General features: G+C 37.5%; 1 protein-coding gene across 1 annotated transcript; it reads right to left on the reverse strand.

Moving 5' to 3' along the window:
- Positions 1–1,436: 1,436 nt before the first annotated feature.
- Positions 1,437–3,327, reverse strand: LOC141171660 (N-formyl peptide receptor 3-like). Its single transcript, XM_073655324.1, has 3 exons — positions 3,210–3,327; positions 2,739–2,811; positions 1,437–2,412 (listed from the first exon to the last, which is right to left on the reverse strand). Exons 1-3 carry the CDS (start codon positions 3,325–3,327, stop codon positions 1,437–1,439), a joined length of 1,167 nt encoding a protein of 388 aa, XP_073511425.1.
- Positions 3,328–12,110: the final 8,783 nt, after the last annotated feature.

Below are 12,110 nucleotides of genomic sequence, written 5' to 3' on the forward strand. Positions count from 1 at the left end.
TCTACATATAATTGTGCATGTGTTCATGCTTAGAGACTTTGGTTTTAATTATATTCTCTCATCTCAGGCCATTATGGATTTTATTACATAGGTCAAAGACATCTCGTAACTTCAGACCCTCGGAAATAAAATAAACTCTTGTATGCCAAAAATTCAAACATAGTCAAAATCCAATTTCTAGTGCAGAAGCCTATGTATTGTGAGTTTCTGGGTATGGATTTATTAAATGTATTCATATACTTTAGTTGGAAGGACCATCCAAGTAAAACCAGAATGTGATTTTGAATTCTGTTTTGTATCTTTATTTCTAGCTTAAACTTTTTTTTTCAATGTAAATAATTATGAAAATTATTTGGATTTGTAAAATGTTTTATTGAATAATGTACATTGTTATTTTGAAACTGCTGAAATATTAAACATACAAAGTTCACCTAAAGTTAACATTTTTAAAAGATTATTAAAATCTACATTGTGAAATTGCACAAACTGTTAAAATATATAAAAAAAACAACTGAATTATCTTCTTTATTTGTAAAATTAAAAATGATTATTTTCCACTGTACATTTTAGAAATGTATTGTATATAGATATAAATGGACAGTAGAATATTGTAATAGATAGATATTCGATTGTAATATTTTCATATGTATTATATTCTCAAAAAAAGGAAGACTTTTCGTAATTTCTACATAAATGTAGGAAAGGCGACCATGACTCACATCATCTTGATAACTTGCCTCACAAGCTTATGTAACTTAAGATAATTAAGATAATTAACATTGCCCAAACCAGTAACTGATATTTAGTTATTTCTTGAATTAAACTTTTTTGTTCTTAAATATCCCAAATGTTGAGTAATCTGAGTCATGTTAACTTTTGCTACATCTGTACATCCAGAATATTTTGCAATATATTTTTAGATATCATTTTTGTTATATATGAAACTACATAGTATGTACATTGTAATAATATATCAAGATAATATTCGCCTTATGAATGAGTTTTTTCCATATATCAATTGCAGCTATGCAATATCCAACAAACTCACGCAACAGATAAACTCTAAAGAAAATAGATAAAGTGTATGAAAGAATGCAGCACATAAAAAAACTCATTACATATTACATATTTTGAAGAGATGGCTTTGTACTTTTAAAGCAATGAGATGACTCTGATGACTCTGACCCAGTCTACACAGCAAAGATTGAAAGGGAGTTGTGGAAAACTAGAAATAGCCATTTATGTGGGGTCTCTTGACTAATTTTAAATAACTTGAATTATCACAAGAATTAAGAGAAAACAAACATTTTCTTGATTTTAAAATATACTGCTAATGGAAATCTAGTTTAAAGTGCCTCTCCGATTGTGGTGTATCGTCAAACAATTCTGGAAATTTTGGGTTAAAAGTTTTCCATAAATTTAAGAGGAATACATTATCAAACCTTTGTAGAAAGAGTATCATCAACACCCTCTTGATCACTACAAAGGTTAGGCTCATTTAAAGCTCTTTGAATTCTGGAAGGGATGGATCTCAAGAAACCTTGTTGAAAATCTTTGCCCACAAAAACATAAATGAATGGATTAATGCAACTGTTGAGGCAAGCCAGATTGGTAGTGATAATATTTATTGTAAAGTATTCAGTGTATCGTCCATCATATGGGGATACTAGTGGCCAGATGTAATATGGAAACCAACAGATAAAGAAGCACAAGATAACCGCTATGATGATCCTGTAGGACCTCTCGGATCTCTGGGATCTCTTTCTTTTTTTAAGTCTCAAGAAGATCGGGACGTAACTGCTGAAGATGATGAGAAAAGATATCACAAACATTATAACTAATCTGATCAGCCTGATGATATATTTAATCTTTTTAAACATATCTGTCTTAGCTGAATGCAATTGACACCATTCAGATATATCAAAAAAATAAAATCTAAATAGGTAAAACACTAAACCGGTCAAGAGAAAACTCAACACCCAAATGATCGCTACAGTGAGTCTCACCCTTTTTCTAGTCTTATGAATTTTTACCCAAATTGGCCAAATGACTGATGCACAGCGGTCAATACTCATTACTGTCAGGATAAGAACACTGGTGCTCATGTTTAGATTGAACTGAATACTGTTCACTGAACAAAAAGCCAATTTTGAGTTCATGGGAAGACGAATCCATTCTGTAATTCGCAGCGGAAGAAATGCACAGCACAGGAAATCAGCAATGGCCAGATTGAGGAACCACACGGCATTGATTGTCCTCTTACTCCTGAATCTAGTAATCCAGATGACTAATCCATTGCCGATAGTCCCAAGAACAAAAATGAGGCAGTATAAAGTAATTGACAAATTCTTTGAAATCTTTGCATAATAAGGATTATGTCTTAAGTATGTTCTGTTGGGTTTGAAATATGACCTTCGAAGAGAAGATAAGGTAGATGTTAGGTTTGTGAAAAATGTATAGTTTCATACTTTAAACATCTTCTTAGTATACATGAGCAAACTATGAAGGCAAAAGAACAAGAAACTTTAACTTTTTTAACTTTGGAGGAGATGGAGAGAGAGTGAGAAATTCCAAACTTTTGTAGTAAAGGAAGAGTAAGCAATGTGTTTTATTTGAAAGCATTAAGCATATTCCCACAAAATGTTACATAATCAGGGGTGGAGGATTGGATATAAATATGAAAAGAGCCTAACCCTATTTTTCCCTACAGAAACAAAGAATTAGGACTATAAACTTACTGGTTGAAGTAATCTAGAGTTATATTCGAAAAGGTCAAGTTAAAATCAGCAGTGTCCATTTTGAATTTTTTACCTAAAAGATAAGAAGTAAACATAACAAAGAGTAAAAAAATAGAAGATTATTTTTAGTTGTTCCCAGGCTAGGGCAAAGATTCAGTATATCTAAAAATTAGATTAAATTTTAGCAACAAGGAAAAAAATTAAATGTTTTATTCAATCATAACTACTACCACTTACATGCACGTGGTAACAAGTAGAGATGAGCGAACCCAAGCTTATAAGTTCTGGGTTCGTACTGTGTCAAGTACAAAACTCAAAACACGGACTTCTCCTGGAAGTTCATTTTAATATTCGGAGCTCCGGGGGAAATCTGGTTCAGTTAGAGAGAGAATTTTCCAGCTCCAAAGTTCTAGTCCTCATTGTTTTCAATGGGGTTCGGGTTCGGTTCAAGTTCAGGTACAGTTCTGGCACCCGAACTGAATGTTAAACTGAAGTTTGGGTCGGGTACTAGAATCCGAACTTCCAGGGGTCCGCTCTTCCCTATAATAAGAAGATCCTCCTCTTTTCTGGTATGTCCATCCTTAGTCATAGCTATGACTTGACACACCCAATTTCCAGAGACTGTCAAGACAATAAAGTGCAGAATGGCTACAACAAACCAGTCCATCCACAGCCCAAGAAAAAAACTGCCTTGTACATACTGAAGTTATGCAAAGTTGCAAGAGCAGTACATAAAGTGCAATGTAGGTAAGGTAAGGTTCCACACACCATAGCAGCTGGGTGCCAGGTAATCAGTTATTCACTGGCATCATGTTAATGCATCTATAATAAACCTATGACTCCACAGACTTAAAAGGGTGATGGTCTTACCAATTTTGAGGGCTAAGGGCAGACTGGCAGCACAAGGGGCGCAGTGGCATACCCCGATGCGCGTTTCACGGAATCCACAGCTGCTTTCCCAAATTAACATAATACCAGTAAATAACTGATTACCTGGCACCCAGCTGCCATGGGTGTGTGGAACTTTACCTTACCTACATTGTACTTTATGTTCTGCTCTTGCAAGTTTGCATAACTTTAGTATGTACTAGGCACTTTTTTCTTGGGCTGTGGATGGACTGGTTTGTTGTAGCCATTCTGCACTTTATTGTCTTTATCTGCTGATTTTTTTAAAGGAACTTATCCTTAATTAAATATGTATATTTCTTAAGCCATTATGACTCCCTTTTTCTCCCTATAAACAATGATTGTCGTGAGTCAGTATAGATTGGTGTTTAGGGGAAGTGTGGTTTCCCATTTACACCTAAATGTTGACATATGGGCTTTTTTGCTATTCATACTTAAATGTAAAGATGTTGTTTTTCATTGAAAAAAGATCGTCCAATTAGTCCCATAAGGCCACTATACTTACACTGCCAAAAGAGACTATTAAAGCCTTTATGAATGCCCCTTTTTGAAGATAAGGAGAACTTATCTCCCGCGCTGCTGTGTGAAAGATTTATTGAATATGCAGATTTATTTGACGCATTTCAAAGTAACAGATACTTCTTTTTCAGGAAAATGGCACTAACTAACATCCATCACTGGCTTTCATTACATAGATTCCCAAGAGAGCTCCCATGACATCCCTGTTAATATATAGACAGACCACAGGAGCTTCCAGGAGATAATGGTGAGGGATTTCAGATATTTTGCATTTTTCTGTTCAAGATGGACATTGAAAGTCCTCCTAAGTATACCTCAAAGTGAAAGCTCTAAATATGGTGGGTTCCGAGTCTTAGTATTTGATGTGTAAGGGCTCATTCAGATATCAGGGATTTTCTTGTACACAAACAAGTATTGGTTTTCTTAATTGTTTTCTGATCAGATTTTCATCAATCAGTCTTTGGTTTGTATGTCAGTTTTTACTTTTAAGAGTTTAATCAGACAACTATATGAGCCCTTATTGACCTGTGTGTCATAAGAGTGGTGCATAAGATTGATATGTGAGTGTTATGTGTAATTGAAATGTGCCTAACATATGCCTCATTTAATTAATGTGGATGCATTCATCAGACACTGCAGTATTCTTTTTGTTTGAGGTGCTGGTGATGGAGGAACTGTCAGGACCAGAAGTTTTGAGCAGAGCAGGCTCTGTCCAGCCACAGACACTAGGGTGGCTGGAATCTGTAGAGTCCACACACAATACTGAGCCTCATTTTGACTTGTTTTAAGGACATAATATCAAATTGGATCAGCCTGTAGTGTGTTTTTCCATTTTAATTTTGGGAGTGACTCCAAATCCAGGCCTCCATTGGTTAATAAATTTGATTTCCATTGATGATTTTTGTGTGATTTTGTTGTCAGCACGTTCAACTTGGTACAGAATAAAGTATTCAATGAGAATATTTCATTCATTCAGATCTAGAATGTGTTATTTGAGTGTTCCTTTTATTTTTTTGAGCAGTGTATTTCACATTGCACCCCTGACATTCAACACAGTGCACTATGTGGCAAGAATTACAGTTCATAAAGGAATGCAAGCAAAATTTTTTTTTCTTTTTATCCTCTGCAAACTTGCACATATTACATCTAGAGCCTGAGCATCTATAAAAACCTGTGGTGGAAATCCATGTGGTTTTGGTCGCTTTTTCACTGAATAAACTCAGTGTCAATAAGCTTCCTAAAGTGTTACCTTTTCTGGCCACAAAGTTACACCCCCCTTGTAAGATTTTTCTATGTATAGGATCTTGATTTAAGATAGGGAGATATTTGAAAAACATCTTTTTAATCTCATGAAACTGCCTGCTGTATGCAGTACTGAAATTAATAAGCTTTTTCTGTTTTCAGAACTAGCATTTCCTTTTTCCCAATGTAAAATTGATTCCCTGGAGATCATGTTCACCCTTTATATTGCCGAATTTATTAAATGTTCTTTATAACCTCTTTGAATTAACCTTTTCTGGATAGTGGAACACTGCTTTAAAAATGCATCCTCCCTAGAACAGATGCATTGGGCTCGGATTAATTCTCCATAAGGAATCACCCCGAGAGTGTGGCTAGGGTGGCAACTGCTGGCAAGTAATGTGGTATTGACAGCCATTTCTTTGCGGTATAAAGATGTGTACACTGTTTTGTTAGCTGCATTACCTGTCAAGAGAATGCCCAGGAAAGGTACACTCTTGGCAGGTGAAGCAAAGATTTAAATCATTGTCATTAACATACTTAAGAAAATCCACTATGTTATCAGTTTCACAATTCCACACAATCAGCAGGTCATCCACATAACAACTATAAATCATTAACCTGTCACTGAAGGGGTTATTCACACTATAAATCCTCTTTTCTTCCCACCATGCCATGTAAAGTATTGCTAATGAAGGGGTAAATTTTGAGCCCATCGGGGAGCCCCTAGTCTGTAAAAAAAAACGTATCATTACATATAAAATAATTGTAGTTCAGAAGGCACTCAGGTATAAAAAGAATGAATTCTTTCAAAAGGATTAGAATAATTACTGTACGGATCCAAATGGTGCCGTACCGCCTCCATGGAATGGTGGCGAGGAATGGAAGAGTATAAGTTATTAACATCTCCTGTGAGAAACCCAAAATTATTTTGCCACTTAAATTTTTCAAACAAGTTCAAAACTGCTCCACTATCTTTTAAATAGCCAGGTATTCTCAGCACTAAAGGGAGTAGATGTTCATCAAGCCATTCACTGGGAATCAGTATGGGGTCTGAATCTAATTTTCAATATGTTGCACCATCATTTATGATTTCTAAAACCTGATTTAATTAAATTGCTATTCTCTCATATTTGCTTGATAGCTGAATATTGTGTTCCCTTCAAATTCCTTCTTTTTGTTGAATCATTCATCTCCCGATTGCGTATCTTTTCATCCAGTAACCTCAAATTATTCTCAACTAAGGTCTGAAATTGATCCAAAGCAGGAGTGCGATCCTGCAATGGATAATAAGAAGGGTTGCTGGGCGAAAAAAAACATCACCATCAGCGATGCCTGGTTTATCAAAATTTTCATTATGTAACTCATTCATCAATCGCAAAGTATCCTGTTAATTAAACATTAAATTAGAAAATTCATTCTCTCCTGAATAAGTTTTATTTTATTATTCATATTATTTATATCATTATTGTCATAATTAAAAAAGTGTTTTTTTGTTGTTAACAACCTAGAAAAACGGTTGACATCACAGATGATATGAAAAAGGTCAAAATCCTGGCTGGGTGAAAAATTGAGTCCTTTGACCAGCATCTGTAGCTTATCATTGCCGTGACTAGCTGGTTGCATGATCCTTGATCCAACACACTCCCTCCTGTGATAGGCAGCTCACTGTCTATGGACATTGTATATACAGAGCCCTGTGTAGGCGGGGTTTGCTTCCTCAGCTCTGCTGTTTTGCTAAATCTAAAAACTCTGATTGTGTGAGAATGGCTCCACCCAGTAATTTAAGTAATACATTGTTGGATTCAGCTTCTCTTTCCCTATATCATCCTGCTCTCAGGTGAGGTAGCAAAAATATCCTGACAGATTCCCTTTAACAAAATGCCAAAATTGATATGCCAAATAGCTGTTTTTTTTATTTTGTTGTCCTGCCTCCCAGTAATCGAAAAGTGTTATCTGCCTAAAATTAGTAGAAACTATAGAATGCAAAGAAAACAAATTAGTCCTCATACAGCTCCAGTGATGGAAAAACATGAACTATGTCTAATATTGTTGGAAAACGCTGGTGGTCTTTTTTATGAAGCAGATCTGGTCATCTAAGTTTTTCTCCACATGATCATTTGGTAAAAGAAAATAAGTGCATGCAGTGCGATTTTTTTTTTGCTCCCATAAGCTTTGACAGAATCTGGGACGGAGGTGCAAACGCTAATATGAGTAAAGGCTAACCCGAATTTATCTAAGTAATTAAAAAAAATAGAAATATGTACATACCCATCATAGACGTTATGAGTTATGTTAGATGCGGTTAGATTAAAATCCATGTTGAAATACAAAATACTGCTTTAGGGATAAATATATAATATTACATATTATAGCCCCAACCCCTGAGGAAGCCAGTAATGGCGAAACTTGTATGTTCATTTTAACTAACACTAGGGAAATCTGTTCATATCCTAGAAATCAATCTGTTTGTCATATCCACCAATGAACTGCAGCTATAGTAGAGATAGTAATTCAGTCAGTGTAACTGATCAGATAAATAGTATAGATGTAGTGATATACGAACTGGTGTAATTTTAAAATTTACCATATTTTTTAAGTTGAATAATGAAAGTCATGATTTAAATACATCCCTTAAAAAGGGTTTATTTACCCCTTGGGGTAATTTGGTAATGAGTTCTAATGGAGCTGACCACTTAACTTGCGTCAGACTGCAGCAGATATGGGAAGGAGCTGCACATCTAGCGGCATGGAAAAAATACTTCAGCCACGATTATTGATTTCTTAAAGAAGTTGTCCACTACTTTTACATTGATGCCTTATTCGTAGGATAGGGCATCAATGTATGATCAACCGGGGTCCCGTATGTGGCACCCCCACTGATCAGCTGGTATCCGGGCCGGCAGCGTCCAGGGCCTTGAAGTGCCCACCTGCTCTGTCATCAAGTGGTAGTGGCTGCTGCGGTGTACTGCACATCCGCCTCCTATTCAATTGAATAACATCTATAATGACTATAATAAACAGCTGATCGGCGGGGGTGCCGCGTGCGGGACCCCGGCCGATCATACTTTGATGCTCTAACCTACGGATAGGGCATCAATGTAACAGTAGTGGACAACCCCTTTAAATCTATTATTCAAAAAAGGTTCAGGAAGATAGAGCAATTTTTTGGGTATAATACCCTTCCCAGGAACTAAACCACATAAAAATGGATCAATGCACCAATGTCATAGAAGCCCCAAGTTTGGGGTGGACATCCCCAGGAGGTACACTCCAGTAAATCATAAACACTTGATGAACTTGGGTTTATCCATATTTGCCTCCTGGGCAAGACCACCTCAATCCTGGATTTTCTTTGATATACTGTAGGTCCATTCTTACATTTTTATGTGGCTTGTCTCATGGGGAGTCCTGACGAATGTTGTTATACCCATAGCAATAATATCTATTCCTGTACCTATGGTGGAATGAATAATGAACACAATAAATTATTAATAAATTGTCCTTAGGGCATTTTTTCCTTGCCGTTGTGTACAGCTCCTTCCCCAAATATCTACCTATATAAGAGCAAATTAAGATGAAGCAGCACCAAACCTCTTTAATCACTTGGTGTTAAGTATCCTTGGAATATATCAAACATCTTAAATAATGCATAAAAATGCAGGCAGCACTCAAAGAATAAAGTACAAATTTACAAGAGTTTATTGATTAATGCAATGTCGTATCGTTGATTATCAGAATCTTTCTCACTTAACAAAGAGGTCCACCTACCATATATTTAAAAGGAATCTATCACCAAGTTTTTTCTACCCCATCTGAAAGTAGAATGATGTAGAAACAGAGACCCTGATTTCAGCAATGTATCATTTACTGGGCTATTTGCTGTAATTTTGATACAATCCCTCCTTTAACTGCTGCAGATCTACCAGTTCTCTAAATGATGAGCCCTAAACGCTGATTGGCAGTTTTTTGTGTACACTGTGCATAGGCAGAAAGCTGCCAGTCAAAGGCAGGGGTGAGGTTTTACAGAACTCAGAATTATGGAAAACGACATCCAACAGGTTTATTAGTCTAGTGATAATTTCCTGCTGATAAAACTGTGATTTTATTGAAACTACAACTAAAAAGTAAAGTAGCACTCTAGCGCTATAGCATGTAAACATGAAACATGTTTTCATACTATAGCACTACAGAGTGCTACTTTATTTGTTAGTTATATATGGAGATGGCTATTCTTAGTAAATATCTGTACACACCTGTATGTACCAGGGCTACCAACCCGATGACGCCGTTTCGCCTGAGCTTTTTCAGAAGGGGCGAAACAGCAAAATGGTGACATCGGGGTGCTAGCCCTCATACATACAGACCTCTCTTCTCATACTTGTAAGTACAAAACACTTAGCACCTTAAAATAACTATGCACTTTAAACAAGTAGTGGAACTTCTTTCAAACATAGAGGCACTTGCACTTTAACCTATTCATATATATAGTTCTGTCTTGAGTAGTGTTGAGCATTCTGATACTGAAATATCGGGTATCGACCGATATTCGCGGTATCGGAGTTCTGATACTGAGTTCCGATACTTTTACAATATCGAATACCGGAATCGGAAGTTCCCATAATGCCTGCGCTCTGCAGTGTCTCTGAAGGATGACAAGCTGGATGGCAGCGCTCAGCTTACTGTACTTGTCATTTAGTGTAAAGGATTTATTAAAAAAAAACAATAGTGTTTTCGTGCACCGTCTCTTAAAAAAAGCCGGCCCGCAATTCAGCAGCGGTACCCGACAATTTAGAATAGAAAGAATAGAGCATCACACATAGATTAGATTGATAAAAACATGTCAGTCACATATATATGAAGTACAGTGACAATGTTGCTTACTGTACTTGTCATTTAGTGTAAAGGATTTATTTAAAAAAATAATAGTTTTCATGCACCGTCTCTTTAAAAAAGCCGGCCGGCAATTCAGCAGCGGTACCCAACAATTTAGAACAGAAAGATAGAGCATCACACACAGATTAGATAGATAAAACATGTCAGTCACATATATAATAAGTACAGTGACAGTGTTGGTTACTGTACTTGTCATTTAGTGTTAAAATAAAGGATTTATTAAAAAAAAAAATTGGCGTGGGGTTCCCCGTAATTTTTTAGTCTCTAGCGGAGGTTAAGCAGACGGCTGGGGCAGATGTTTGAAGCCTGGGAAGGGGGTAATACCCACGGAGCTTCCCAGGCTATTGATATCAGCCCCCAGCTGAATACCTAGCCTTTACTAGCTATTAAAATGGGGGACCCCCCCAAAAAATTACGTGGGGTCCCCCCTATTTTAATAGCTAGCAAAGGCTAGGCAGAAAGCTGGGGGCTGATATTAATAGCTCTGGAAGGGTGCCATGAATATTGGCCCGCTCCCTGGCTAGAAACACCCGCCGTCAGCTGCCCCAGAAATGGCGCATCCATAGGATGCGCCAATTCTGGCACTTAGCCTCGCTCTTTCCACTGCCCTGTAGCGGTGGCAGTGGGGTAATAGGGTTGCGGTTGATGTCAGCTTATAATGCCAGCTGACATCAAGCCCAGGTTAGTAATGGAGAGGCGTCTATAAGACACCCCCATTATTAACCCCATAGTCAAAGTAAAAAAAACCACAAACACCCAGAATAAAGTCATTTAATTGAAATAAAGACACAATTCTTTATTGTTCTAAATTAAACCATACTTACCATCACGCCCATTCCAGCTGAAGCCAATGATCTCCTGCAATAAAAGAAAAATAATAAAGCATCATCATCCTTACCTTTCCATGCTTTCCAAGACAGCTTCAGCTCTGCTACATTCACATGACAGGCTGGATCGCTGCAGAAAGCTGCCATCCAGCTTGCCATGCCGCAGACACTGAGAAGCGCAGGCATGCTTGAGCTCCTCAGTGTCTCGCTGTGACGGCATCCAGATGAGCCGAGTTCATGTCCAATGAACTTCGCTCACCTCATGCACGTCACTGACAGCGTGGGAAAATTCTCCTGCACTCAGCGCTACAGCGTGAGAATTTTCCCCCGCTGTCAGTGACGTGCATGAGGTGAGTTCATGCCCAACTCAACTCATGCAGGAAATTCATGAAATAATTTAAAAAAAATTGACGTGGGGCTTCGCACTATATTTGTGTCCAGCCAGGTACAGCAGGCAGGAACGGGCTGCCCCTAACAACCAGCTGCCAATTTGTACCTGGCCGGACACAACAATATAGGGAAGACCTTTTTTATTAATATTATTTCATGAAATAATTAAAAAAAAATTGACGTGGGGCTTCGCACTATATTTGTGTCCAGCCAGGTACAGCAGGCAGGAACAGGCTGCCCCCAACCACCAGCTGCCTATTTGTACCTGGCCGGACACAACAATATAGGGAAACCCTTTTTTTTTAATTATTGCATTAAATAATTTAAAAAAAATTGACGTGGGGCTTCGCACTATATTTGTGTCCAGCCATGTACAGCAGGCAGGAACGGGCTGCCCCCAACCACCAGCTGTCTATTTGTACCTGGCCGGACACAACAATATAGGGAAGCCCTTTTTTTCTTAATTATTTCATGAATTTCATGAAATAATTAAAAAAAAAAATACGTGGGGCATCGCCCTATTTTTGTGTCCAACCAGGTACAACTAGGCAGCTGGGGGCTGGAATCCGCAGCGCAGGGAGGCCCAAGCTTTCTG

This window comes from Phyllobates terribilis, unplaced genomic scaffold (genome assembly GCF_046119375.1).
Source record: "Phyllobates terribilis strain yellow unplaced genomic scaffold, ASM4611937v1 Scaffold_12__6_contigs__length_324123572, whole genome shotgun sequence".
NCBI lineage: Eukaryota > Metazoa > Chordata > Amphibia > Anura > Dendrobatidae > Phyllobates > Phyllobates terribilis.